Below are 25,069 nucleotides of genomic sequence, written 5' to 3'. Positions count from 1 at the left end.
TGGATCGGCAAACGGGGATCTATATAGATTTTGACTAATCGCTACGCTTGCCGCTCTAAGTTAGCGGTCCACCTAGTCTAGCTCCTCCATCATTGCGTTGACATCGTCAGTGTGATCAAAGAGAAAGGAAAGAACCCAAAGCGTGAATATTGTGCTCAACATATATTTGGCCGATCATTTGGCCAACGCACGGTGTGTCTAGCCCGTTCCCCTCCCAATCCTCACAAAGCGAGGCCTGACCATATTCTCAACCAGCATTCGTGGTTTCGCTGGTCGCGCCGCACTCTCCGATAACCTGTCGCTTTCGATTCCAATGTCGGGAGGTCATCGAAATCCTCTGCGATCTCCGTGATCGAGATCCGGACATTCTCTGCTGTTCACATATATAACGAGAGGGGGTTGTTCTCTCGTTTCTAGTCACCCGCATTCCTGCCTGCATATTTCCCGTCCTCCCCGCGTCATTCACATGGCCATGGCCGCCGATTCTCCGAACGAACGCTTCCAGCAGAACGCACCCCATTCTCCGTCCGAACACCGTCAAGACCCATCGAATGACAATGCAGCCCGGACTGGAACAGGCCACAGCGATGGGGACAGCAGCTACGTCCCGCGCCCCAAACGCATCGCCTGCGTGTTGTGTCGGCGAAGGAAGCTCAGATGCGATGGAAAGAAGCCCAGCTGCGGAACGTGCGCCAGGCTAGGTCATGAGTGTGCATACGAGGAGCTCCGGAAGAAAAGTGGTCCCAAGCGAGGTTACGTGAAGCAGCTGGAGGCACGACTAGGTATGGTGGTGCGAAAAATGGGATCGTGTTATCTACACCACTATTTGTTCTGGAATCGCTGACGGGTTCCTCTTCTTGAAGCCCAGGTTGAAACGCTGCTGAAAACCCATGAGCGATCACCGCCGCAGACGACTCAGAATAATAGCTTTGGTTCCGCCCTGCCGAATGAGCTGGCGGCTGTTCCGGGAATCATGTCCGTAGGAGACGGCGTGGTTGCGCCCATGTCGCCTCCTGCTGGACCCCTCGGCGATCCGCGGTCAAGTCAGATATTTCCCTCGAGTGGTTTGGACGCATCCCAGTCGGAATACTTTGGGTGGGATATGATAAGCCTGGGGCTGGAGGAACCTACTCCCAACCAAGCTGTCACTAGTGAGCTGTACGTGTTGGGTTGAAGAATGATTGTTCTTTGATGCTGCTGCTAATTCCAAGGACAGAAATCATATATATTTTCAGAAGATACATCCTTCCATACCAATACTGCACCCCCCACGACACCTCGCGGCGATGAACCTCGCCCCAAGGGTTCGCCCTCCTATATGCTTACAATATATAACTTGGTGCCACGCTGCATCCGTCACCGACAAATACTCTGGATTGCATGAGCTATTCTACCAGCGAGCCCGAAAGTACGCGGAGTTGGAAGAGATGAAAGGGCTCGGGGAAGGCATTGTCTCTGTGTCCAACTGTCAGACATGGTTGCTTATCGCTACATACGAGTTCCGGATGATGTTCTTCCCGCGAGCGTGGTTAAGTGTTGGCAAAGCCGCAAGACTAACGTTCATGATGGGGTTGAACCGCCTCGACGGCCCGGATCTTGAAGTGAAGAAAACGCTGCCACCAGCAAGGGACTGGACTGAAAAAGAGGAACGGCGGCGGGTTTTCTGGATGACGTTCTGCGTTGATCGGTATGCCAGTGTTGGTACTGGATGGCCTGTGGTCATGGATGAACGAGACGTCAGTCATCTCCTCGTTGCCGTTTTGTCAATCTTGAGACCAAACCTGGCTGACATTCTCCCGACAGATTACGACGAATCTACCCGCGACAGAGGAGGCATTCATAAAAAGCAAGCCAGAGAGTACAGCGCGGCTTGCGGATGTCCTGGTCGGTGACGGCCTCCCTACCTTGTCATCGTGTGCAGGCCTTGGGTTCATGGCATGCCTGTTTGGGCGAAACGTTGTGCACCTTCACCGACCTGATCCTCATGACAATGACCATGACCTCAATGGGTTGTACTGGCAGCGACACAGGTCGCACGACAATATCCTACTCCACTTTACCCTGGCCATGCCAAACCACCTCCGATTACCAGCTGGGGTCAGAGATCCAAACGTGGTCTTTTGCAATATGGCTATACATACGTCCACCATCTGTTTGCATCAGGCTGCCATCTACAAGGCGGAGAAAAACAAGATGCCTGAACAGATCATCACCGAGAGTAAGCGGAGATGCATCGTGGCTGCCGACCAGATCTCAAATATCATGAAGATGATTAGCCACATGGACTTGACCACTGTAAGTCTCAAACAACGCACCGAGTCATCGGCATCTTCTAACTCGTTTACAGATGAACCCGTTCATGTCATTCTGCATCTTTGTCGCCGCGCGTGTCTTCGTGCAGTACCTCAAGTCTCGTCCCGACGATACCGCCGCCCGATCATCACTCCAGTTCCTATTTTCTGCCCTTGATGCCTTGAAAAACAAAAACCCGTTAACAGAATCATTCCTCGTCCAGCTCGAGGTTGACATCCAGGGGACCTCGTTCAGTAGCATTCGACCGTTAACAGCAGTCAGCACTAGAGACTTCAAACCATCAGGCCCTTGTGGGGTTATACTTCCTCGTAGCCAGGTTCAGAACCAAGACGAAGACCTATCTTCACCATCTACTCAGACCGTTCCGCGTCATGACTTCTCAATGCCAGCCTCCCTTATTACCGGATCACAGCAGACAATGCAACAGCCAGACGTCAACTCTGCGCAAACGACCGGTGACACGCAGGACTTTAACGATACACCCCCATACAGCCTAGGATCCGGCACGATCCTGGACCTCGATATACCTCAAGAATTCACCAGCAACACAAACACATTATCCGGAGTCCCGGCCTTGGCCGTGGATTCATCAGCCACGGGGTCCACAAGCGAATCTGCCCCTTCAAAGAAACAACAACACCACCACCCATCCATAACCCACCTCAACCAGTCTTCAAACATGGCAAACAGCAACTCCGAACAACTACCTTTCAACCTAACATCTCCAGCACGATACCCTGACGCACAATCCTCCGAGAGATTACTATCCTCAGGCCTCATGACCCCCCTCGAATCGACCGAGCCCGGAAGTTCCATCCCCATGCCTCCTCCGAACTGGGACTTCGCGTCCGCCAGCCAGAACGGCGATAATATCAACGCGGCCGCCCTCGAAGGGATCGAGTCTCTGAATGAAGCTCAATGGGCACAGCTCCTCGGTTCGACGAACTGGGACGCGTGGCGGAATCAGGGGTAGGCTCGGACTACCGCTGTCCTACCCTTTTCTCTCCTATCTTTCATGTTTGTTATGGATACCTTTGTTTTTACTTTTTGCTTGGGTTGGCATGGCCTGGTACTGCAGGGATTTTGAGAGGCAGGATGAATTGACTTCGCGCTATTTTCATGACTCATGTTGACGATTTACATACACATCTCACGTCCAGAATAAGAGTTCTAATGGCCGTCTTGGGACAGCGTCTTCACTTCGATGGATCGGTATCTTGATGGGCCATTTTTGAGGATACATAATTGAATCAGGGCCATCATCTATCCTTCTGCTGGTCAGGGGAATGGGGATGGTCCATGTGAATATAACACAGACATATAGAAATTTTTTGACTGTCGTTTGATTTTTTTCAAGATTCTTAATTGAAAGCTTTATCTAACAGGAAATCGTAGACACCATGTCCGATATCAGGCAACCAGCAGGAGTGCAACCCAAACGTAAACTAGAGCCTAACAAGCGAAGAAAGAAAGGAAACACCATATGCAAGCAAAACTACAAGCTCCCCCCAGCAGCCCCAACAATCTTCAGCCCACCCGCACCAGCCACACCGGGCCCATCAGCGGTAGTAGAATAAGCCAGCCAGTAGCGCGAAGGATGCCACGCAACAGCCGGAATACCAGAGTTGACACTCCCGCCTGTAGGAATAGTGTAGACACTCTCACCAGACTCAGCGTGGAAGATCTCCAGACCATTCCCGCCACAGCCGACCTCGTCGCAGGCACCGCAGATGAAGCGCCCGTCGAAGCTCCAGCTGACGCCGCGGACGGCGCCGCCGTTGTTGGTGGAGACGGTGCGGCGGCAGATCCAGTCCGTGGTGTCCCAGAGGGAGATGAGGGCGTCGCTGCCGCCGACGGCGAGGTAGCGGCCTGTGGGGGCGTAGGCGATGGAGAGGCAGGCGGAGGTGTGGGCGTGGAGGGTGTGGAGGACGTTGAAGGAGGGGTAGGAGAGGATCTTGACGGTGCCTTCGCCGGTTGTGGCGAAGAGGTGGAGGTCGGAGGGGGAGGAGGGGTTGGAGACGTGGTAGGAGAAGGTGGTTGCGTTTGTTTGGACGGGTTGAGGGTGGGATTCGAGGGCTTTGTAGGTCGTTGCATTGGTGGGTTGCTTGGGGGGTGGTGGTTGTTGGGCGGTGGCTGGCGCGCGGGATGCTCCGTCTGCGAGGATTGTGGGGGTGGAGGGGGATTCGACGGAGATGGGGACGAGGATGTCGTCCTAGGGAATTGGATTGAGCGCGTCAGTCACATTATGCCCTTCCTTACGTAGGCTACAGCTGCTCACCTTCCTGCCAACCATCATGACGCTCCCGTCCGCGGACCAAGACAAGGTAAACGCCTCGCCGCCGACATCGACACGGCTAACGCACGTCTTGGACCTGACGTCCCATAAGCGCACCGTCCCATCCGTCGAGCAGCTAGCCAGCTCGGAATCCTTGGTAGGGTTGAACAGGACCTTCTCGATGCCAGCGGTATGGCCGCGCAATTCAGTCGAGTATTTCACCTGCGAGCGTTCGGGGTTCCAGATCCGCAGCGTCCTGTCCGCGGAGCCCGTGGCCACGAGTTGACCGGTAGGATTCCATGCTATCGTCCGGATCCTGAAATGGGTGTCAAATCTCTCTCGTCAGTGCGAGCTCTGACCGCGGATCATGTGCAGCGGGTTGCGGAGCAATGATGCTGAATGGGGACGCACGTGTGAGACCCCGGCGTTCGCGAAATGGGGTCGTAATAGCTTTGGGTTTTCAGACTTCCGAATGCAAATGCGAAGCGCTCCTTGGGGAGCAGGTTTCGCCGAGGAGGGGCCATGGCTGGATGTTGCTAATGTAGGTACTATTGTCGGAGTAGCAGCAACCCACATAGACGCCCGAGGGGCTGTAACTGGACTTAGGAGAGGATCGATTCTCGGAAATAGAGGATGATTATCATGCGACAATTGCGATTAACGGTGTAGGGTATTTAATATAGAAATGTGAGAGTTGGGAGGAGAGGAGCGGGGAGAGTTGGAGAAGAAAGACGCACCGGACGCGCCGAGATCGAACCGTCTCGGGCGGAGGCCTTGGTGCCTCAGGCATACAATAGCCACTCATGCAGGATATTCTTGCAGCAGCCTGGGATTTACATTGTTCGTATCTGATAGTTCCTCTCCTGTATTCTTGATTTAGACCTTGTATTAGAGAAAAAATCCACCTTATACTCTGTACATGGCAACGTTCAAGATATCGTCAAATTGAATGATCCGGCCAATCAAATAACGTCACCACCGGCCTGGATCGACCTCCGCCGGATTGATATTTGCATGTTATCTACAACGACCACCGTCTCGACCGAAGCTGATTATATGTATTACTCTTGCTCAAATAGCCTGACTTGTCACTGAACTTTTAGCAAGACACCATCAGTTGGTTTTTTTGGGGTGGACTACACTGTTGTCTTCGCAAACTTTTTCTGAGGGCTCGAAAGGCACGACGGCCAACAACATTACACCAACAATCTTGACCCAAATAGATTTCCAAGATAGCCTCTAGGGCTTTGGGATACTATGTTTGACTTCGACGATGATGCCTCAAGGCATGAGAAATGCTACACGACCTTGACCCAGTTACCTGCCTCTATTGACCCCAATCAACCGCCCAAAAAGAGGTCCCCGTTCTCCACTATTCTGGGCCATCCGTTTATACATACGGTATGAAATCCCTCTGAGATCTGATGTGTATGTCGACTGACTAAGGATAAACAGACAGAGGTCATTCTCCCAGAGGAAGTCTACTCCTCCGTCCAGAGCGCACTTGAATTAAAGCTACAGAAGCTTCGATATGGACGGGTGTTCATGTCTCTTTCTTCCCTACTTGAGGGGGAATTCTTTAATGCATACATCAAGTCAGGTACGTTGGCTCTAATGGCATGTTCTGCTGTAGGTGTACTTCTAACTCTATATGCAGGGAATATCCTAATGGTCTCCGAGGGGCGATCTGGCTTGGACAATGTATTCACTCTAAAAGATGGTGCGCGAGAGATACTTCTTTCTAAGTACCCTGGCTAATGACCATCCAGGGATCTTGAGACTCGAACTCGGCAAGGAGGTCTTTGAGCGCACAGGACTCACAGGCAAACCTATTCGCAGTGGAGCTAGAAAGCACGCAAAGGAAAGATATGGTATGACTCTTTGTCCTATCTGCATCTATAACATGCGCTAACTAGTGATTTCAGGTGTGGAGCTCAACCTACGTCTGCCATCTATGCTCCACGGAAAGAAAGGTTTTGAGCGAATAGTATGGGCGTTCAAGAACGTCCTCAACCATTCCGTAGCCTGGCTATTCTACGACCTGGCGCCGTCAGCAAACGGCATCTCCCAAGGTACCGCACTGCCCTTGAATTCTACACCAATAGTTCCCCACCTTTCCTAATAATCAACGTGGACAGACGATACTTCCCTGAAAGGAAACCACCCACACATCATCGACTGCCAGCCCACAAAGACCGCCCACAGCAACGTCCTCGTCCCGCCCTTCGACGGGCTCAACCCCGCAGCACAAGCCCCAGAAGAAGACCTACGCGACCACTTAGAAGAGCTTTCCGAGTGGCTCGCAATGGTATCACTTGGCTCCCCGCGGGTGCAGAAAGACGACGAAGTAGACCCATACCTCTGCCGGTACAGCGTACCTCGCGCAGACGAAGCGAGTGCGTCGAACCTCGTCAGCCTGAAATGGCACGGGTTTATTCCTCCGGCGTGGATTATGCAGCTGTTTGTGCTTCTGTTGTAAGTCTCCGTTGGATTGTATTTTCGTGTTAACTTTAAACTGACGTCTTGGTTCACAGAAGGGAGACCTCCTCCTCGGCACAGGGTTGGTTTGCGCTTTCGTCGAGTGCGCTGGGAAGGACGGCAGTGGAGGCGAAGGATGGGTATAGTGTATTGGTCTTGCCGTCTGTATCTAGCTCTCAAATGGGTGGAGAACAAGTGGCAGATGAGACGTCCAAGGATGGCCGACGGTCTATTTGTTGGGAGTTTGTTGGCGCATCGGTTTTGGGGATTTGATTGTCTCGCGCCGAACAAACGTGGTAGATTATGGACATTGTCGGATGGCGTTGAATGAACTCTTATAGATATTAGGTTTGAGTTATCTGGATGAGATCGGAATCTATGTTGCTTTAGTAAGATATAATTATTGTCATGATAAAAGTTCTAAATACTTCTTATAAAACCAACAAGTAAACAAAACAGTGACGCGAACGCTGTCAAATATTCATCAATCCAATACGGATAGTCCAATCCCTTTCCATCCCTAGATATGCCTGCGCCAAACTATAGTACAACCTGCATCCAAGGATCCTCAAAATGAACACCCCCACAATTGAAATCCCAATATATCATAAAACACATAAAATCATCCCACCAGATCATTAATCACATCCTGCAGAACAGGCCTATTACCTAGAACCTTGCTCCCACTCACGAGCTTGGCTCCCTTCTTCGCCGGTTTCCTGAGACCGTTTGATTGCCGACCCTGCACCGGACTCAAAGGATTGCGAGCCTTCCGTTTCTGAGAAGATGGGCTCCCTTTCGGGCTAAGGGTCGCCTTGCCCCCCTGGTACTCGGACAACTGGGTGGAAAACCCGTTATCGTACTCGAAGATGTGGCTTTCTTCGGCGCCTTTGGGCAAATCGTAGACCCAGCCTCGTTTCTGGACTAGATTGATATATTTGGCTAGCAGTTCGTTGCCGTCGCGAAGGGTGTTTTTGCTTCCGATGACTAGAAGCTTTGTCCGTGCTCGCGTGAACGCGACGTTAACGCGCCTCCAGTCGCGAAGAAGCTCGCCCAGGTGGTTATCAGCGTTGCTGCGCACGCAGCTCAGGATAACGATCTCCTTATCTCGACCCTGAAATTTGTCTGCAGTGTGCAGTTCGAGATCAGGCATGTGGTGACGGAGATTCTGTTTCAGGATCGCGAGCTGACTGCGGTAGAACGTAATCACGCCGATACTCCGCGCCGGAATGCCGCAGGAGATGAAGGCTTCCACGAGTTGACTACACAGAGTCGCCTCCGTAGGATTCACGATCCGGGATCCGTTGGTCACCTCTAGGGCAGGCGTGGTGAGTGTGTCGGTATTGACGAAACGGGTTTTGGCGGATGGGTGGATAAGATCGCGTAGCCAACAACGGCCCTGGCTTGTACCAAGACAGAGCTGCTTTTGGCTTGCTGACCGTGGTAGGTGGTCAATATGGTGTTGCTTGAGACCGCCTATGTTAGGAAGTTTCAGGGAGCTTGCTGCCACCTCCGGAGTGCCGCACTTCAGCTGCCCCGAATAAATGAGAGTGTTCGAGAGGAGCATGATGTCCTCACACATTCGATATTGATGCTCGAGATTGACCACGGAAGAAGGGTGAGTGTCCGAAAGTAGCTTGAAGAGACTAACATCGAGACCACCTTCTCGGGCTTCGGCGTTTTGTACAAGAGGTGGTAATTGGTAGTGATCGCCAACAAGAATGAACGTTTTGGCCATTCGAATCGGCCCCAGACAAACCGGCAAAGTGATCTGAGAAGCCTCATCAACGATGCAGTAATCGAAGATGCGTTGGGTAAAGATATCGTGGCCGACGCCTAAACAAGTTGTCGCGACCACCTGGGAGTCTTCGTACGATGCCTTTAGCTCCTCTATGGTTTTCTTAGGGGTTGCTGCAAGGTCGGCAAAGTCCTGGACTTCGGGATGCACCTTGGCTGTGGCACCAATTCGCAGAGTGCGAATGCCGTCATTGCGAATTTTCAGTAGAATGTTATCGACCGCAGTGTGGGTATATGAAGTCAAGAGAACACTTTTCCCTTGCGACACCAAGGCACGGATGATATGAGCGATTGTCGTGGTTTTCCCTGTTCCTGGCATCCCAAGAACCAGCGCGTAGTCTTGTGCGCTCATCACTTTATCGATAGCCCGTTCTTGGTCGACGTTCAGGCTCGCTCGATCGGCTTTGGACATTTTGTAGATTGAAGGAGCAGGCTTAAATGTAGGTGCTTCTCGCTCAACGATCAACCTTCTCAGCTGCTTGGCCTGAAACAGGTTCTTCTCCATCATTGAGATGAGGTTGGAGCGAACAATCGCCATGCCATTGCTAAACTCATCCTTGTCTAGACGATAAAGGATTTCTTCCTCGGGCTCCAGAGGACGGGCGGTAGAGGGAATGGCACCCTCCTCAAGTATCTCCATAATGCCTCTGAACGTCTGGTTTGTTTCAGGATTGAACCCTTCTGCTTTCGTCCGAGCATTGTGTAATCTTCGATCCACGGCAACGGTAATGCGCTTGGAGCTGACTTGCACAACATAACCATTGGCCAGAGCAAAATGGCCTTTTTCGTCAGAGACCACAACCGGCTCACCGACCGTGAGTTGCGATTCAGTAAATGAGAAAGAAGGGGCGAAATGTTTCTTGTTGAAGGTATACCGATATCGGTTGATCTTGATACCTTCTTTGTCTTCCACGGCCGAACCTGGTTCTATGACGACGTTACCAAAACAACGGCCAAGAGCTTCTCGTTCGTGACTCAAGAGGGTCCAAAGTTCTCTCTTGAATTTCAACATATTTTGCTCTTCTTTCGTTAACAGATCGTCCCATTTCTGAAAGAAGTCACGGTGCTGGGGTGTAAGATGGTCCATAGCATTGACGAACTCGTCGCCGAGTCCACTGGTTTCTCCATCTCCGTTGTCTGCCAGTTTATGATAGATGAAGCAAGGCGTCTTTGCGTAGCACCTAGTGCATAATGATTGCTTCTTGATCATCGGCGGCAATGCCGTTCTGTTACGCATATACCCAACAAGACGATTTCGTTGCTGGATCATCTGGAGAAGTTCATGTCGGATGCCACGAATGCGCAACATTTTCGACGTCTCAAGGTAGTATAGCAGTCCAAATGTGACGTCCAAGTCTACAGTCTAATGTCAGCGAGGTTCACAATTATAAATAGATACCGAGGTACTTGCCGTAACGATCGGAGAGCAGCAGAGTGTACAGGGCTGTCTGAGCCCTATGGGCCTGGTTGGTGTCTCTTTTGCCCGTCTTGAGTTCAAGAGGCACGATGAGGTTCTTGTCGCGCCCTTCATCACGACAAGCGACCTGCACTGTTGCATCGATATTCCCTTTAAGCCCATACATTGGAGACCAAACGTGTTCCTCTACCTCGAGGAGCTTGCTGACGCTAAGATTCAACTTTGTGCTCCCGCGATCTTCGACAAGGGATTTGGCCTGTTTCACAGAAATTAGATGACTTCTGGTAGAACTCCATGGGTTTTACTTACGCCTGGCTTGGTCCGAAGAAAAAGTTCTGCCCAGGTCTTCAGTTCTGGCATTCTGCCCATTGCATACTCCACGGCTTCCGCGAGACTCATGCCAATCAAGTATAACTCCTCGATGTGATTTTGCGTAACAGTATCGATCAGGGATCTCAGTGAGGTATTATCCCACTTGTTGATCTTAAGTGCTTCCTGAAAGATCTCATGGAAGATATTCCCAAAAACGCGGGGTTTGCCAATATCACCGGTGTTCTTGATGCGGTCTTGAAGGACCGCTCGCCGTTGGCAACTGACTGAGTCTGCTACAACCGTTGCAGAGACAAGATGATCCGGATGAAGGATTATCATATTCTGAGAGTTCGTGACAATGCATTGGCCCTGTGCGTCAAAGTCCCCAATCAAGTGGATATAGAAATCTTTATTGCAAGGGCTGTCAAACCACGATTCCCGCAAGATGACTACCTTTTTGCACTTGGTCCTCTCATCTTGTACCAGCAATACCTGTCGGTATAGTCAGTATATGGCGGCGTTTTCCGATTCGTTCTTCATCTTCTTATTTGAAGATACATAAAGGCTGACCTGTTCTGGCTGGATGCGTCCGTTATGGGTGGTATAAGTGGAATCGGCAATATCAATGATCAAATACCGTTTGATGGCCTCTCGACTCCTAGCTTTCTATTTTTAAGAAATATACTTAGCAAAAGATCAAAGATCTAACGAATGTGCCCATCAAGTGTGACAAACATCATCAGGCCCACCTTCAGCTGTTTGCTTCATAGACTGTTCAATAGCCTCCATATCAAAATCCTCGTCATCAAATTCATCACCGGAAGATGTTGTCTCAGGATTCTTTACATCTCCCAAGGCCTGATCCGCAGCAACAGCAAAGAGGGGGTTGGCATCATGACCCGAAGCCAGTGGTTGAGAAACTGTAATGTTGTTTGGGACGGGTCTTGCTAACTTAGTGCTTGGAGTGCCATCACACTCAGCGAGGATATCCTCTATGTTATCCGAGAATTCCTCAAAGTCGTCATCAAATTCATCAGCATCATACTTGTAATCATTCTTTTCGGCCATTGTTGTATCGACATGAGAGTTTACTTGTCCACCGGACACGGCCGGCGCCTCAACTGGAGACAAACGTGGCAATCCATCCGGCTTAGCGACTTGCACACTATCATTAGGACCATCTGAATCGACAAAAGGATCCATTGCAGCCTCTGCTAGGTCAAGAAAATCTTGGTCCAGGTCATCATCTTCAAAGTCGGACGAAGATACTTTCACTGATTCTGTAGCGGCGGGGTGAATACAGCTATCACCAGTCTTATTTTCTTGACCTGGGCTCCCTAAATCTTCAAGGGACTGTTTGCGTTCCACTGGGGAGGTTGATCGAGATCGCCGCACCTCTTCACGTTTTGGTACTGGCGATGAATCAGCTTGCGGCATGGGAGTCTTTCGAAGACTTTTCTCGATCCTTTCCATAAGCCTATTGATATTCGACGACGAAGTACCAGCGTCGATGACATTGCTTTTTGACCGAGAAAAGTCCAATTTTCGCCGCTTGGCTTTAGAACTTGGCCACTCCACATTGCAGCTGGTTGCTCGTCTCAGCCCAGAAGAATCCCGACTCGTTCTGCCTGTTGCTGGTGTCTGAGGCGAGGATGAAAGGAGGTTCTGGAAGCGAATTTGAGGTATTTCTCCATTGCCATTGGCTGTAGCCTTGCCCACGTAGTTGTTCCACAGATCGGCCGCAATGTCGTTTTGCGGAGTCTTCAACACAGCCTGAAAAGACTGCAGGTCAAACGAACCCTTCCGTGCACTTTTGGAGTTTCCAGCTAGGGGAGAGCTGCCAGGCGATGAGTTCCGCCGGCGCTTCTTTTTGTTCGTGGCCGGTGTTTGAGACGTGGTGCCTGTGTTCGAGCTTGCCGGAACATGTTGCCAAATGACATAGTCCTCTGGGGTATACTCCTGTCCCGGCGCTTGGTTGATGGCGTCTTCAACATTGCCGATGAGATCCGCTAAAGGAATCCGATTCCCCGGCGTTTGGGGGCATTCCTTGACAACTTTCGATTCTGCGGCTGCGCTCGAAGATGGTCCCTGATCCAATTCGGGCTGAGCTGGCGCTACTACGCCATTCAACCACGAGCTTTGGTTTTCCTTATCCGTGTGTTCTGGTCCGGCTTGTGGCTTCAAGGAGGGTTTCTCTGGAGACGTCTCATCTTGGTCGTTGTATCGGAAGTTGTTCAATTTGGAGCGGGATTTGGAGGAAATCGGATAGGATGGGGGCCCTTTGTTTGCAGGATACATAGTGTAGGATAGTCTATGCCATTGGCGATAGACAGCACATTTCGGGGATAATCTTCAATGGAATCGTTAGCGTACGATCACCAAGCATATAATCAGACTGGTCCATCCAAGGAGCTGTACCAGGTGTAGTAATTGCTTGGACACAATTCTTATCGATGGAGATTTGTCTAGTCCACTGAGATACACACTTTGGGTATAATGGGAATGGGTGTTTTGGATGAAAGATCGGCCTGTGTCTTGATGCAAGTAATTGGCTGCATCTCCGCTGCACGCAAGATGCCTGGGATGCTGGACGCGTCGCGCGTCTCGAACGCCCTTTGCCTGGGGCGATAATGATGCCTTGAATATGAGGCAGAAAGGCGGCATGGGGGAGGTGGACCGATTGGGACTAGCGCCATAACTCGTTCGGCCTTTTGCGGCTTCTGAACATCAAGCGCTGGACTTCCCCGTCACCCCTCTATCTCTCGCTCTGACGGCGACTATAACACGTTCATTCAATTAGAAACCGATCAATTGAACCGGTCGTTCTAACCGCCGGTCAAAGTATTTGCCATACTTTGACTTCTCATCCGGACAGCTCTCGCCTTTCCACCTCCGACAGGGGTCTATCCTCCACCGGCCACCGGCTGTCTCCTCACACCCGACGACTACCAAAGATTCTCGAATCCCGACAGTCCTCAATATTTTCACAATGTCCGCTCGTCCGCTGTCGCATTGCCTCCGTGCCCGCTGCCTTTTCCGCAGGTCCCAGAATGTCCAGAGCTTCTCGACTCGGAGCAGTCTGCGGGCCGCCGATCATGGTGATCACTACGACCCCCCGTCCGGCTGGCTCTTTGGCATCAAGCCCGGCCAGAAGTACGTGAAGGAGGGCTGGGAGAACATCTGGTACTATGGCTTTATTGGAAGCTTGCTTGCTGCCGGAGTGGCATATGTCTTCAAGCCGGACACTTCGTACGTTTAGTCCCCTGTTCAATGACGTCCAACTTGGGCTGCGCCTCGTTTGAACTAGCTGTGATTGTACCATGGGACCAGTTCCATGGGATGATTTCCAAAGGCAGAGACTGACAACTTATAGGATACAGACGTGGGCTCTGGAAGAGGCCCGCAGAAGGCTGGAAGCCGAGGGTATCCTGGAGGATCCTGATAAGGTTCAGGGAAAGTAAATCGCTGAGTCCGGGTCTTCCTTGTACATTGTACATAAAGTGTTCGGACAGTAAAGGCATTTTCGGTTAAAGGGCTACATCTGTGGTAGCAGACATGACTTCCGGTTGGCTTCCTAGACAGGGCTGCTATCTCGTTTCTTTTGTTCCTTTGTTCTTTCTTCACTGTCAACGTATATCCTGAAATGTTTTTTTATCGCCGATTCGCTTTACATCTTATTGACGAGGAAGAGTGGGAAAACCTACTGTGCTATAAAATGTGTAATCTACCATATATTACAGGTTGATATATCGTTTCAGTGCCATGTATAAGCAGTTATTCATTGGATATTATACTACCGGGTATATGTCGGTTCTTCTGAGCAGCGGTATTTCCCTTCTTATCTTTTCCAAAAGTTCGAAATCTATCTCCGCAGTTGCGATCTGTGGCTCCTGGTATTCGTCGCCAAGCTTGGCCACAACCTCTCCCCAAGGGTTCACAATCATCGAGTGACCATAGCTGCTTCTTTTCTCGTTGTGGGGACCCGCTTGTGCAGCCGCTATCACATATGACTGTGTCTCAATCGCTCTGGCTCGCAGGAGGGTCTCCCAGTGCGCACGGCCGGTAGGAATTGTAAATGCTGACGGATAAGTGATGATTTGGGCCTCGTTTCGCCTCAACGCAAGGCTGATCTCGGGAAAGCGCAACTGGAAATAGCCCGCATGAGTATGCTTTCCACGGAGATTCTTTAACGTTTTAATACCGGGCGCGGCTCAACTTACGTCGAAGCAAATGGACAGACCAACGCGACCAACTGGCGTCTCGAACGGGCGCAGTATCTCCATGCCCTTTTCCACGCTCCTTGATCAACATATCAGCGAGCTCCAGAATACGATGATGGGAGGAACCAACGTACGCGCTTTCTTTGAGTACTGGCCCATCCTTAATATCTACGTCGAATAGGTGAATCTTTTGATAGCGCTGTGTGATAACGCCTTTCTCATTGATCCAGACCAGAGTGTTCTTCACTTTGCCATCCGCGGCAGGTTCATGGATGCCCACATTGATGTGTAACTGGGCCTGCTGAGCTTCTCGCTGAAGACCCAACACAAATTCACTATCTTTTGCAGAACGTGCCAGCGAGACGGATTCTGCTGGTGATGAAGCGATGTAGTCCGATGCCTCTGGAAGAAACAGCGCCTGTCACAGTATTAGTCGGCGTCTGTTCAGAGTCCTGGGATGCCTGGACCCAAGTGCATAAGACTATACTTTAGCACCAGCTGCAACTGCTTTGCGAACCAGTATCTGACACTGGGCTAAGTTGGCTGACGCACTCGCAGTCGAGCATAGCTGCCCCACGGCCTATCAGAGTAGCAGTGAGAAACAGTACCACATGTTATAGCCTTGGGAGAGGTGTTTGGGACTGTACTGCAAGAACCATAGTTTAAACTACAACAGGAAGTAATATTATGTCTTTTGCATGAAAATCAACCAAGAGAACAAGAAATAGAGGGGAGATGTTGTGGTTTGATACACGGCGTTGATTGCGACGAGGGGACTCGTCGGCAGACTTTCCCCACTTGGGGCGGAATCTCCAATAATCTCGACGGACGGAGCAGATCATGACCGGACGTCACTGACCAGAATTATTTCACCTCCGAACAAGACTTCAACTTTCCCTGGACCATAATAGGCCTCAATCAAACTAAGGTCATTACCAGGCAAGATGAAGAGCCTGCGAAGAGATTTCTCTTCGGATCCGCACGCCGCCAATGTCACCAGCAAAGTCTTCGTCCGGTCCACGAAAAGTGGAAAGGTGCAAAAGATTGTTCGTGAGTTGTATCTAAGACAGGACATTCCTTGTTCATCCAAACTCTGCTCGATATGTCCGTCGGTCGCGCCTGCGGATGCAAATGGAAACAGTGAGATAAACCCCCTTCGATGCTATTTGGTACCGGAAACTGATGCAAAATGTCTAGTTGCGCCGTTTGTCCTCTCCGAGAGCCCCGCCGGCACGAGCGCTTTCCCTCGCGGCCACTACCTCGTCCCTGATACGAATGCGCTATTGAATGGCATGGACCTTTTTGAACACACGGGAGCATTCTATGATGTGGTTATCCTTCAAACGGTCCTCGAGGAACTGAAGAACCAGTCGTTGCCCCTGTATAACCGCCTACTCTCTCTGATCAAGACCGATGAAAAGCGCTTTTACCTATTTTTCAACGAGTTCCGACTTGAGACACACGTTAGACGAGGCCAGGATGAGTCGATCAATGACCGGAACGATCGGGCCGTGCGAACCGTCGCGAAGTGGTATTCGGAGCATCTTCGAGCTGCGGCGGCCAAAAAAGGGAAGAAAGAGAAATCGCTACCGGCTATTGTGGTTATTACGGACGACAAAGAAAACTTGCGCAAAGCGAAGGACGAGGGAGTGACAGCGTTGTCGCTATCCGACTATGTCGCCGGTCTGGACGATTCGGATAGACTGTTGGATATGATCAACGAGTCCAGAGAGGCGCGCGAGGCTAAGGGTGCGCGTGGGGAACTGTTTTACCCCGAGTACTACACTATGTCTAAGATCATGACGAGCCTGAGGGCAGGTACTCTGCACCAAGGTGTTTTCAACGTCTCGCCTTACAACTACCTGGAAGGATCTGTTAAGGTCGCGGCCTTCGATAAGCCTCTGCTCATTCTAGGACGTGACAATAGCAACCGAGCCATCTCGGGAGATGTCGTCGTGATTGAGGTGCTGCCCAAAGATCAATGGAAAACCCCGTCCACCAAGATTGTCGACGAAGAGGCGGTGACCAAAAACGATAACCCCGAAGGGGAAGACACGGAAGCCGTGGTCACGGAAAGAGAAAAGAAAGCTTTGCAGGAAGAGGTCCGCCAAGCCCACGGCAAGAGCACCGAAGGAAAGCCGCAGCCGACGGCGAGAGTCGTGGGAGTAGTCAAGCGAAACTGGAGACAGTATGTTGGAACTGTCGATTCGGGCTCCACAGGCTCGCAGGCCGTCTCTGGCCGACGTCAACAGACTGTATTTGTTCTCCCTATGGACAAGCGTGTACCGAAAATCCGGGTGCGCACGCGACAAGCTGGTGACCTGCTGGGTCAGCGCATTCTGATCACAATCGACGCGTGGGATCGTGACTCGAGATATCCGTCAGGGCACTTTGTTCGCTCGTTGGGAGAGTTGGAAACCAAGGGTGCCGAAACGGAAGCCTTGTTGCTGGAATATGACGTTCAGTACAAGCCGTTCCCGAAATCCGTTCTCGACTGTCTTCCTGCAGAAGGGCACGACTGGAAAGTTCCCGCAAGCAAGGACGACTTGGGTTGGAGGGGTCGTCGTGACCTCAGGGATCTTCTCATCTGCAGTATTGATCCGCCGGGCTGTCAAGATATCGATGACGCTCTTCACGCACGCCAATTGCCTAACGGGAATTTCGAAGTGGGAGTGCATATTGCGGACGTATCGCATTTCGTCAAACCGAACAACGCAATGGACCTTGAAGCGAGCCTCCGCGGAACGACAGTATACCTGGTTGACAAGCGTATCGACATGCTTCCGCACCTTCTGGGCACGGATCTCTGCTCGCTCAAGCCATATGTTGAGCGTTACGCTTTTTCGGTGCTGTGGGAAATGACTCCCGATGCGGAAGTCGTGTCTTCTAGTTTCACGAAATCCGTTATCCAGTCCCGCGAAGCCTTCAGCTATGAGCAGGCGCAAAAGCGCATTGACGACCCCTCCAAGACCGACGAATTGACCCAGAGCATGCGTACCCTACTCCGGTTTTCCAAGATCCTCCGCCAAAAGCGCATGGACGCAGGCGCGCTGAACCTCGCCTCGCCCGAGGTCCGAATCGAGGCCGACAGCGACGAGGTCGGTGACCCCCTCACAGACGTCAAGACGAAGTCGATGCTCGCGACCAACAGCCTCGTCGAGGAGTTCATGCTTCACGCCAACATCACGGTTGCCACGAAAATCTTCAGCACGTTCTCCCAGACGGCCCTCCTCCGTCGTCACGCAACTCCCCCGCCCCAGAACTTCGAAGAGCTCACCAACCAGCTATCGAAAAAGCGCGACCTGAGACTCGACGTGTCCAGCTCAGGAGCCCTAGCCGACTCCCTCGACCGCTGCACTGACGCAAAGAACCCCTTCTTCAACACCCTCGTCCGCATCCTCGCCACCCGCTGCATGACATCGGCCGAGTACTTCTGCGCCGGCGCGCACGCGGAGCCCGAATTCCGCCACTACGGTCTCGCCTCGCCCATCTACACGCACTTCACATCCCCAATCCGCCGCTACGCGGACCTACTCGTCCACCGCCAGCTCGCATCCGCAATCGGCTACGAAGGCGAAGACGGCCGCGCCACAGTGTACGGCGTGATGACGCGCAACCGCCTCGAAGACATCTGCCGCAACATCAACTACCGGCACCGCAACGCGCAATTCGCCGGACGCGCCAGCATCGAGTACTACGTGGGGCAAGCGCTGAAGGCGCGCGGGGAGAAGGTGTCCGCGAACGGCGTCGACGGCGGAATCGACGAGGAGGGCTACGTGATGCGGGTCTTCGAGAACGGCGTCGTGGTGTTCGTGCCGCGGTTCGGAATCGAAGGCGTCGTCCGTCTCGAGGACTTTGTGCTTCCGTCGGACGCGGGTCTGCGCTCTGTTGAAGAGCGCCGCGAGTTGGTCGTCCACCGCCAGAGTGACTTCGACAATGAGGAATACACCATCTGTGTCTCGGATAAGGGCCACCCGCAGAAGGAGCGCAGCTTGACGGTTGAGCTCTTCCAGAAGGTGAAGGTCAATGTCAGCTCTGTGAAGGAGCAGGGCGGACGGGGAGCGGGCAAGAGGCGCGTGCGGATATTGGTGCTTGATGGGCAGTGAGTTGAGACGGGGTATTGAAGATAGAATAAGCAAAAAAAAAGTGTTTGTACATGTGTTTTATTTTTATAGCAGGTATCGTTGGGTTAGGTCATCAATGAAACGGCCGTGGCGTCGTCCTTAATGTTGATACGGCATTGGATTGTTCTAGTAGTAGGTTTGTTGAGTTCATGGGTATTTATTTGCATGATTTGATGATATTGGTAGTTGTAGTCACGTAGTAGACGTCTCTCATTTTTCATTGTGGCTGAATCACCGCGCGCTCGCCACGCACGCATATTAGATGGTGTACTGTATATATATATATATATATATATCAAGAACAGTAGATTATATGACAGACAGATTATATGAGTATGGTAAGTATGTCCAGGGCTCGTCGATGTACTTTGAATTGTATTTACACCCGCTTGGGAGCCACCATGCTACGTATGAGAACGGCCGGGGACCAGATATCTACCCGTTCGGGGGCGAGTTGAACGGACGCTTCCTCTCGAAGGCCATCCTTGTCACCTCCAGCCGGAGCCGGCTCCGCAGCCACGACGCCAGACTTGTCCAGTCCCGTCGTCGCAGCGGATGACTGTTCTCGTTCAGCCTGGGCAAGAGAACCCACGCGCCAGCCGCGCACCATCCACAGACACAGGGCGGCGCCGATGTACATAAAGCCCGTGAAGAGCTGAACGCGTAGATAAACCGAGTGGGTGATGGTGGTGGGGCTGTTGTTGTCGCGGAGGAGGAGGGCGATAGCTTCGGAGACGGTGCAGGGGGCGACCAGGACGAGCCAGGTGATGCTTAGGCCGCTGGGGAGGTCGCGGAGGCCGATGATCTCGGCTAGGACGGGGGTGACGGTAGCCCAGTAGGTGCCAGCGACAGTGCCGACGAGGACAGCGAAGAAGCAGACGAGGCCCATGCTGCGGGCGAAGACCCAGATGACGAGGCAGAAGAGGCCGCAGAGGAAGGTGAGGAAGGCGGCGATGTTGATGCGGCCGAGGCGGTCGCTGAACATGCCGACGAAGGGACGGCCGATGCCCTGGCCGAGGTTGAGGAGGGCGCTGACGATGCTGCCTTGGTGGGGGGAGAGGCCGACGGAGAGGGCGAAGTTGGCGAGGCTGAAGAGGAGGGCGACGTAGCCTAGCATGCTGAAGACGCCCCAGCCGAGGAAGAGGAGGAACTCCGGGCGGCGGAGGGTGGGCAGGTGGAAGGCTTTGTAGCGGCTGCCGACGTGGTGGTTGCGGTCGCGGAGGAGGTTCGCGCCGACGAGGTTGACGACGCAGGCGACGATGCCTAGGACGCGGAAGGCCCAGCTGAGGCCGAGGCGCGGGATCATGGCGCCTACTGCCAGGGAGTAGATCAGGCCGCCGAGGCCTGAGCCGGCGGCGTTGATGCCCATGGCGAGGCTGCGGCGTTTTTGGAACCACTGCGGGGTGATGCCTACGCTGCCGACGAAGATGAAGCCCATGCCCCAGCCGAAGCAGACGCCCTGGCTGAGGAAGATGTGCCATCGCTGCGAGGCGAAGGAGGACCCGATGAGGGACAGGGTTTCGAAGAAGACCCCGAGGTTCAAGACGAAGCGAGTGCCGCAGACGTGGATGAGGTAGGTCGCCAAGGGGGCCACGAGGAGAGCACAGGATATGCTGAGGCCGCCGGTGAAGGCGTACGACAAGGCGGAGGTGTTGGGGAATACGTCGTGAGAGAGATAATAGGAGAGGAATACGCCGTAGCTCTGATGGTACGGAGTGGTTGTTAGTTGTGTACTTCCTTTCTGGCGGGGTAAACCACACGGAAGAGTAGACTGACGCTGTTGATTCCCCATGTATGGGCGTTCATCCAGAAGACGCAGGCGACGCAGACCCAGCCATATCCTCCGTCTGGTGGGACATCCTGCTGGTATTTGGCCTCTAGCTCCTCCGCTTCCGTCCTGTCCGGGTTTTCTTGCTGGGATGGAGAGCGTTGACGGACTGCATCGTCACGACGCGACGAATAGTTGGAGATCCGATCATGATCGTAACTTCGTGATCGGATAATATCGATTGGGGTGTTGTCCGCCATCTGTAGAGACGACTGGAATAGATTTTTCTGGCACGACGCTAGTCACGAGGGGCTGGTTTAGACTGGACATGAGGAGCTCAATCGATACGCGAGCAATCCTTCGACGGATAATCAAGTAGGTCTTCAGTTAAAGAAGAGGAAGGAAGCGGTGGACGGAGACCCACGACCCCGGAGAGAATGTGTCATCGAATCCATTCTTGTTAGACTGCCCGGGAAGATTAGAAGAAAAAAGAAGAGGAGGAAGAAGAGGCCAATGCTTGGCCGCAGGACTCGGCGATGAGTCCGACTCTTGGGCGGCCATCATTGGGCTGGATGGCCGGGGAAAGGTGGGTTTCGCTCGGGAATCGTGCCGACGGCGGCCAAAGCGGAGACTGGGGAGGATCCCACGCTGGAGACTATAAGAGGATCTGGGGATATCGAGAATTCTTGGAGTGATATTCGGTCATCCTCGATCTATATCATCTGAGGCTTGAATATTCCGGACCGGACAATTGACATCTGTGAGGGGCATGCATCGCAGGACAGATGCAGCAGGCCGTTGTCTCCATTCCTCATAGGTCTAAGAATTCTCCGATGGATGTCATGTCCTGAATGTTATGCTGAGGTCGACATTAACTCAGGAATGAGTAGATATAGTGTAATATAACCGGTGGATGTCGTGGAGCTGTGGAGCATGATCCTGTGGACAAGAAGTATAACTGACTAAATCATGACCACGAACCATCACGTGTGGGGGAGTACCATGGTTACCCTGGTTGTTTATTTTGATGAATCAAGTCAGACCAGAACTGCAAGGGATAAAGTATATCCTGTCTTGTCATAAGTGATTGCATGAATCTGTATGAATCTGTATGATATCTGTATGATATCTGTATGATATCTGTAGAATATCTGTATGTCTGTAGGATGGAGACGATGTCGGGGTCATGTTTGCCCTGTTTGCCCCCCCTATCGATAGGGGATGAAGATCCAGTGACGAAATCACTTCTTCATCTCAACTTCATTTCATCTTCATTTTTCTTCCATTCTATCAGTTAAGCTTCGAGTCAGATCCTTGTTCAGATCCTTCGATTGATCATCCTAGTTCAATACCTTTCTCCATTCCCCGTCCCACCTCCCCAGCCACCGTCCTCCCCCTCATTGGCCCACCACCCGCTGTATGAGACAACAATCCCGACTTGGCTTGATAGCTTGGGTTCCCGAGACAACTCATCGACTCTCCAACCCCCTCTCCTCCATGTTTCCTGGGCGATCAATCGCTCGAGAATCCACCTCTTTGTCTCCGACATACCTTATTTAATCTCGCCCGTCTCGAGCATCCACCGTCAGAATGCATAGACCGTACCTCCATTATTCCCCGTCCAAGACCAAGCAAGGTCAACCGAAGGCTTCCCCCACCGGCCCTTCCTACATGAATGACAATCAGATCGGTGAGTGGTGAATGCCAGCGGGGCTAGGAACATTCTCCAACGCTCCGGTTGGGAGGAAGGGTATCGGGGGAGTGAGAATCTAGGCTAACCGGAGATTGGGTCCCATGCAGCAACCTACCTGAAAGACCTGCGGACAAATCGTCCATCTCGTCCGGGCGGATCTCGACCCTTACATTCAAATACCCCCTCCGACCCACGGGATAGTCTTCCCCCGCGTGCGGCGTCGGCCATGTCCACCTACGGCCACCGGAGACCGCCGTCAATCACCCCGGTGGCTGAGCGGGATCGCTCCCGAGCCACCAGCGCCCTGTCGAACCACCGTCCCTTATCGCCCGGCGACTCCATCGGGAGTTCGGCGGGACGGCCGCTGGTACAGGAACCACGAACGGTTCCCATCCGGAAGACCGTCTCCCCGTCCCCCGTCGTCCCCCACCAGAGCCCCCCTTCGCCGAACACGGGTTATCGGGAGAGTAATCAGCGCCGGCTGGAGAAGGAAGAAGCCCGATCGCTGCGGGATGCCCTGCAGGGGGTGGATCTCAACAGTGATGACGTCCGAATCCACGATGCCGCCCAGGACGAGGCCACGGAGCTGGTGTGGATGCACCAAAACCCCGGCGTGGCCTACAAGAATCCAAATGCACCGTACCGGAATCCCGACCTGCAGAGTCCGGGCCACGACGAGGCTGAGAAGAGTCGAGTGGCGCACACCCAAAGTCTGAGGTCCCCGTTTGCGCGCCGCAACAGCCGCCGTCCCGTCTCGGAGATCTTCTCCCGCAGCACTGGCACTAGCGGTGAGCACCAGACCGCCTCGGACGATGTCCACGGCGCCAAGAGAAACTCGACCTTCCGGAGAAGCTTGAGGGTCAACTTTGCGCTGCCTGGAGAAGAAGACCCGTCCACCATGTCCGATCGCCGTCAAGGTCTGGGGCTCTCAGGCGTCAGCCACGATTCGCCCAAAGGCGTCTTTCGGAACCCCACAGACCAGATCTACGAGGAGCCAGCCCTGTCTCGTCAGCGAGACGAGGACGAGCGTCCCGACTTCTCCAAGTCTGACTCGTCGGCGCTCCGAAACAAACCGCGCAATGCTCTGCCGCGCGGGGCTCGGCCATTCCCCGGCCGTCTCGGCAGCCTCCCGTTCGCGGACAAGCTGTCCCGCTTCGAGATCCATAAGAATCCCCCAAGCCAGTCGCGGAATGCAGGGTACAAGACGAATGACCAGCCGGCGCAGAAGTCTCCAGCGGAAGAGGAGCGAACGCAGCCCGTCCCCACCGAAGATGAGCGGGAAATCCGCAGTGATGACATCCGGGCGGCGACGAGCAAGAAGCTGAAAGACCGCAGCGCCAAGCTGCCGATGCCCACCGCGGTGAGCGATCGGACGGGCCGTCCCATCGTCAGCTTCGACCGATCGTGGAAACCCACTGAGGCGGAGACTCCCCGCAAACGAGACAGCGGAGAGAGACGAGACGCGGCCTCTCCGACCCCGCCACCGGCGCCCTCCGCCCCGGCCATTCAGGTTTCCGAAGCGCCCTCCATCCCCGTCATCAACCTGCCGGATGACAAGGAGCCCACGATCTCGGAGATCGACAGCTCTCAGAACAAACGGAATAACGCACCGAACAGGCCCGCCGCTAGAGGTGTCCCGAACAAAGACGCTCCCCCGAGGAAAGCAATCCCCACATCGCAAGGTCGCTGGCTATCCACGTACAGCCGATCGGGCGTTCCCACCGCCTCGTGCGAGAGCTGTACGCTACCGATCGCCGGAAAGATTGTCACTGCCGCAGGCTCTCGCTTCCATCCCGAGTGTTTCTCGTGCGATCACTGCCAAACCCCTCTCGAATGCGTCGCTTTCTACCAGGAGCCCGAGGCGAAGCGACAAGAGCGGCTTGCCGCAGAACCAGCCGACAGTGAACATCACCAATTGCGATTCTACTGCCACCTGGACTTCCACGAACTGTTCAGCCCCCGGTGCAAGAGCTGCAAGACCCCCATCGAAGGCGAAGTGGTCGTGGCATGCGGAGCCGAATGGCATGTAGGCCACTTCTTCTGCGCAGAATGTGGTGACGTACGATTCACCCTACCTATACCTGCAGTGGAACAACCGCTAACAAACCCTAACGTACAGCCATTCGACCAAGACACCCCCTTCGTAGAGAAAGACGGCTTTGCCTGGTGCCTGCAGTGCCATTCCCGACGGACCGCCCCTCGCTGCCTAGCATGCAAGAAGCCCGTGCTCGAGGACGTCGTGATCTCCGCCGTTGGCGGCCAATGGCACGACAGCTGCTTCAACTGCCACGAATGCGGGGACGGCTTCGGGCCCGAGGGACGGTATTTTGTGCGCGAAGGCGAACCCCGACGAACAGCCAAGGGGCGCATCATCGGGGGGCCTGTCCAGCTGGCGATCTGCGAGAGATGCGAAGGTATCCGATTGAAGGCGTCGCCTCGTAGTTGAACAGATAGATGTACATGTCTGTATGGGGATTGGTATCTCTATGATCTTCTTCTCTTTGGCATATTTGTTGGTATGAGTTACGGCCGGTGACCGGCCATTCTTGCATAGCTCGAGCGGGAGTTTCGTCTGTTAGCAAGTGATATTGCATTGTTTTATTTCGGGGATACACTTAGATATTGACTGGCCATAGTTGAATGAACCAGTTTGCACTATTCTACAGCTAGTA

The 25,069-nt window shown here is 53.1% G+C and overlaps 9 protein-coding genes across 9 annotated transcripts; 5 read left to right on the top strand and 4 right to left on the bottom strand.

The window, feature by feature from the left end:
- Nucleotides 1-73: 73 nt before the first annotated feature.
- On the top strand, nt 74-3,624 carry P168DRAFT_252445 (putative C6 transcription factor Prf). The gene is made up of 6 exons (XM_024834326.1): nt 74-192; nt 256-782; nt 864-1,158; nt 1,217-1,736; nt 1,804-2,295; nt 2,348-3,624. The coding sequence occupies exons 2-6, from the start codon at nt 467-469 to the stop codon at nt 3,284-3,286; spliced, it is 2,562 nt and encodes an 853-aa protein (XP_024693810.1). The 5' UTR covers nt 74-192; nt 256-466; the 3' UTR covers nt 3,287-3,624.
- Nucleotides 3,625-3,808: 184 nt separating this feature from the next.
- P168DRAFT_326917 (WD repeat-containing protein) lies at nt 3,809-5,286 on the bottom strand (the record flags this gene model as incomplete). The annotated part of the gene is made up of 3 exons (XM_024841176.1): nt 5,000-5,286; nt 4,592-4,904; nt 3,809-4,525 (listed from the first exon to the last, which is right to left on the bottom strand). The coding sequence occupies exons 1-3, from the start codon at nt 5,110-5,112 to the stop codon at nt 3,809-3,811; spliced, it is 1,143 nt and encodes a 380-aa protein (XP_024693809.1). The 5' UTR covers nt 5,113-5,286.
- Nucleotides 5,287-5,717: 431 nt separating this feature from the next.
- P168DRAFT_252441 (ribonuclease P protein subunit p40) lies at nt 5,718-7,438 on the top strand. Its single transcript, XM_024834325.1, has 7 exons — nt 5,718-5,989; nt 6,044-6,188; nt 6,246-6,308; nt 6,358-6,459; nt 6,514-6,660; nt 6,727-7,063; nt 7,123-7,438. Exons 1-7 carry the CDS (start codon nt 5,846-5,848, stop codon nt 7,337-7,339), a joined length of 1,155 nt encoding a protein of 384 aa, XP_024693808.1. The 5' UTR covers nt 5,718-5,845; the 3' UTR covers nt 7,340-7,438.
- A 3,613-nt stretch (nt 7,439-11,051) lies between these two features.
- On the bottom strand, nt 11,052-13,118 carry P168DRAFT_147518 (bifunctional ATP-dependent DNA helicase/ssDNA endodeoxyribonuclease DNA2). The gene is made up of 4 exons (XM_024832778.1): nt 13,011-13,118; nt 11,342-12,942; nt 11,163-11,258; nt 11,052-11,084 (listed from the first exon to the last, which is right to left on the bottom strand). The coding sequence occupies exons 2-3, from the start codon at nt 12,888-12,890 to the stop codon at nt 11,251-11,253; spliced, it is 1,557 nt and encodes a 518-aa protein (XP_024693807.1). The 5' UTR covers nt 12,891-12,942; nt 13,011-13,118; the 3' UTR covers nt 11,052-11,084; nt 11,163-11,250.
- Nucleotides 13,119-13,345: 227 nt separating this feature from the next.
- P168DRAFT_290012 (uncharacterized protein) lies at nt 13,346-14,332 on the top strand. The gene is made up of 2 exons (XM_024837121.1): nt 13,346-13,841; nt 13,966-14,332. The coding sequence occupies exons 1-2, from the start codon at nt 13,582-13,584 to the stop codon at nt 14,051-14,053; spliced, it is 348 nt and encodes a 115-aa protein (XP_024693806.1). The 5' UTR covers nt 13,346-13,581; the 3' UTR covers nt 14,054-14,332.
- Nucleotides 14,333-14,365: 33 nt separating this feature from the next.
- On the bottom strand, nt 14,366-15,545 carry P168DRAFT_290011 (carbon-nitrogen hydrolase family protein). Its single transcript, XM_024837120.1, has 5 exons — nt 15,460-15,545; nt 15,300-15,392; nt 14,947-15,230; nt 14,813-14,891; nt 14,366-14,737 (listed from the first exon to the last, which is right to left on the bottom strand). Exons 1-5 carry the CDS (start codon nt 15,469-15,471, stop codon nt 14,381-14,383), a joined length of 825 nt encoding a protein of 274 aa, XP_024693805.1. The 5' UTR covers nt 15,472-15,545; the 3' UTR covers nt 14,366-14,380.
- Nucleotides 15,546-15,588: 43 nt separating this feature from the next.
- P168DRAFT_326913 (exosome catalytic subunit DIS3) lies at nt 15,589-19,005 on the top strand. Its single transcript, XM_024841175.1, has 2 exons — nt 15,589-15,952; nt 16,010-19,005. The coding sequence occupies exons 1-2, from the start codon at nt 15,757-15,759 to the stop codon at nt 18,916-18,918; spliced, it is 3,105 nt and encodes a 1,034-aa protein (XP_024693804.1). The 5' UTR covers nt 15,589-15,756; the 3' UTR covers nt 18,919-19,005.
- A 206-nt stretch (nt 19,006-19,211) lies between these two features.
- On the bottom strand, nt 19,212-21,170 carry P168DRAFT_310610 (MCT family MFS transporter). The gene is made up of 2 exons (XM_024839410.1): nt 20,713-21,170; nt 19,212-20,638 (listed from the first exon to the last, which is right to left on the bottom strand). The coding sequence occupies exons 1-2, from the start codon at nt 20,962-20,964 to the stop codon at nt 19,316-19,318; spliced, it is 1,575 nt and encodes a 524-aa protein (XP_024693803.1). The 5' UTR covers nt 20,965-21,170; the 3' UTR covers nt 19,212-19,315.
- A 1,030-nt stretch (nt 21,171-22,200) lies between these two features.
- P168DRAFT_252424 (LIM domain protein) lies at nt 22,201-25,004 on the top strand. Its single transcript, XM_024834324.1, has 3 exons — nt 22,201-22,394; nt 22,505-24,456; nt 24,517-25,004. The coding sequence occupies exons 1-3, from the start codon at nt 22,295-22,297 to the stop codon at nt 24,841-24,843; spliced, it is 2,379 nt and encodes a 792-aa protein (XP_024693802.1). The 5' UTR covers nt 22,201-22,294; the 3' UTR covers nt 24,844-25,004.
- The last annotated feature ends 65 nt before the right edge of the window (nt 25,005-25,069 follow it).

This window comes from Aspergillus campestris (genome assembly GCF_002847485.1).
Source record: "Aspergillus campestris IBT 28561 chromosome Unknown P168scaffold_5, whole genome shotgun sequence".
NCBI classification, from domain to species: Eukaryota; Fungi; Ascomycota; class Eurotiomycetes; order Eurotiales; family Aspergillaceae; genus Aspergillus; species Aspergillus campestris.
The sequence above is the reverse complement of the archived record's forward strand: the minus strand, read 5'-3'. Positions and strand labels throughout refer to the sequence as shown.

What these genes read in the sequence shown, in the direction of transcription:
- P168DRAFT_252445 (XM_024834326.1), top strand. Translation starts at nt 467, where the DNA reads ATGGCCATGGCCGCCGATTCTCCGAACGAACGCTTCCAGCAGAACGCA. An exon ending in GCAGCTGGAGGCACGACTAG is followed by an intron (nt 783 to 863) that starts GTATGGTGGTGC and finishes CTCTTCTTGAAG; the next exon opens with CCCAGGTTGAAACGCTGCTG. An exon ending in TGGTCATGGATGAACGAGAC is followed by an intron (nt 1,737 to 1,803) that starts GTCAGTCATCTC and finishes TTCTCCCGACAG; the next exon opens with ATTACGACGAATCTACCCGC.
- P168DRAFT_252441 (XM_024834325.1), top strand. Translation starts at nt 5,846, where the DNA reads ATGTTTGACTTCGACGATGATGCCTCAAGGCATGAGAAATGCTACACG. An exon ending in AGCAAACGGCATCTCCCAAG is followed by an intron (nt 6,661 to 6,726) that starts GTACCGCACTGC and finishes CAACGTGGACAG; the next exon opens with ACGATACTTCCCTGAAAGGA. An exon ending in CAGCTGTTTGTGCTTCTGTT is followed by an intron (nt 7,064 to 7,122) that starts GTAAGTCTCCGT and finishes CTTGGTTCACAG; the next exon opens with AAGGGAGACCTCCTCCTCGG.
- P168DRAFT_147518 (XM_024832778.1), bottom strand. Translation starts at nt 12,890, where the DNA reads ATGTATCCTGCAAACAAAGGGCCCCCATCCTATCCGATTTCCTCCAAA.
- P168DRAFT_290012 (XM_024837121.1), top strand. Translation starts at nt 13,582, where the DNA reads ATGTCCGCTCGTCCGCTGTCGCATTGCCTCCGTGCCCGCTGCCTTTTC. An exon ending in GTCTTCAAGCCGGACACTTC is followed by an intron (nt 13,842 to 13,965) that starts GTACGTTTAGTC and finishes GACAACTTATAG; the next exon opens with GATACAGACGTGGGCTCTGG.
- P168DRAFT_290011 (XM_024837120.1), bottom strand. An exon ending in CAGTTGCAGCTGGTGCTAAA is followed by an intron (nt 15,231 to 15,299) that starts GTATAGTCTTAT and finishes ATACTGTGACAG; the next exon opens with GCGCTGTTTCTTCCAGAGGC. An exon ending in CCAGTACTCAAAGAAAGCGC is followed by an intron (nt 14,892 to 14,946) that starts GTACGTTGGTTC and finishes ATGTTGATCAAG; the next exon opens with GAGCGTGGAAAAGGGCATGG.
- P168DRAFT_326913 (XM_024841175.1), top strand. Translation starts at nt 15,757, where the DNA reads ATGAAGAGCCTGCGAAGAGATTTCTCTTCGGATCCGCACGCCGCCAAT. An exon ending in TGCGGATGCAAATGGAAACA is followed by an intron (nt 15,953 to 16,009) that starts GTGAGATAAACC and finishes CAAAATGTCTAG; the next exon opens with TTGCGCCGTTTGTCCTCTCC.
- P168DRAFT_310610 (XM_024839410.1), bottom strand. Translation starts at nt 20,964, where the DNA reads ATGGCGGACAACACCCCAATCGATATTATCCGATCACGAAGTTACGAT. An exon ending in ATACATGGGGAATCAACAGC is followed by an intron (nt 20,639 to 20,712) that starts GTCAGTCTACTC and finishes CCGTACCATCAG; the next exon opens with AGCTACGGCGTATTCCTCTC.
- P168DRAFT_252424 (XM_024834324.1), top strand. Translation starts at nt 22,295, where the DNA reads ATGCATAGACCGTACCTCCATTATTCCCCGTCCAAGACCAAGCAAGGT. An exon ending in CATGAATGACAATCAGATCG is followed by an intron (nt 22,395 to 22,504) that starts GTGAGTGGTGAA and finishes GGTCCCATGCAG; the next exon opens with CAACCTACCTGAAAGACCTG. An exon ending in TCTGCGCAGAATGTGGTGAC is followed by an intron (nt 24,457 to 24,516) that starts GTACGATTCACC and finishes CCTAACGTACAG; the next exon opens with CCATTCGACCAAGACACCCC.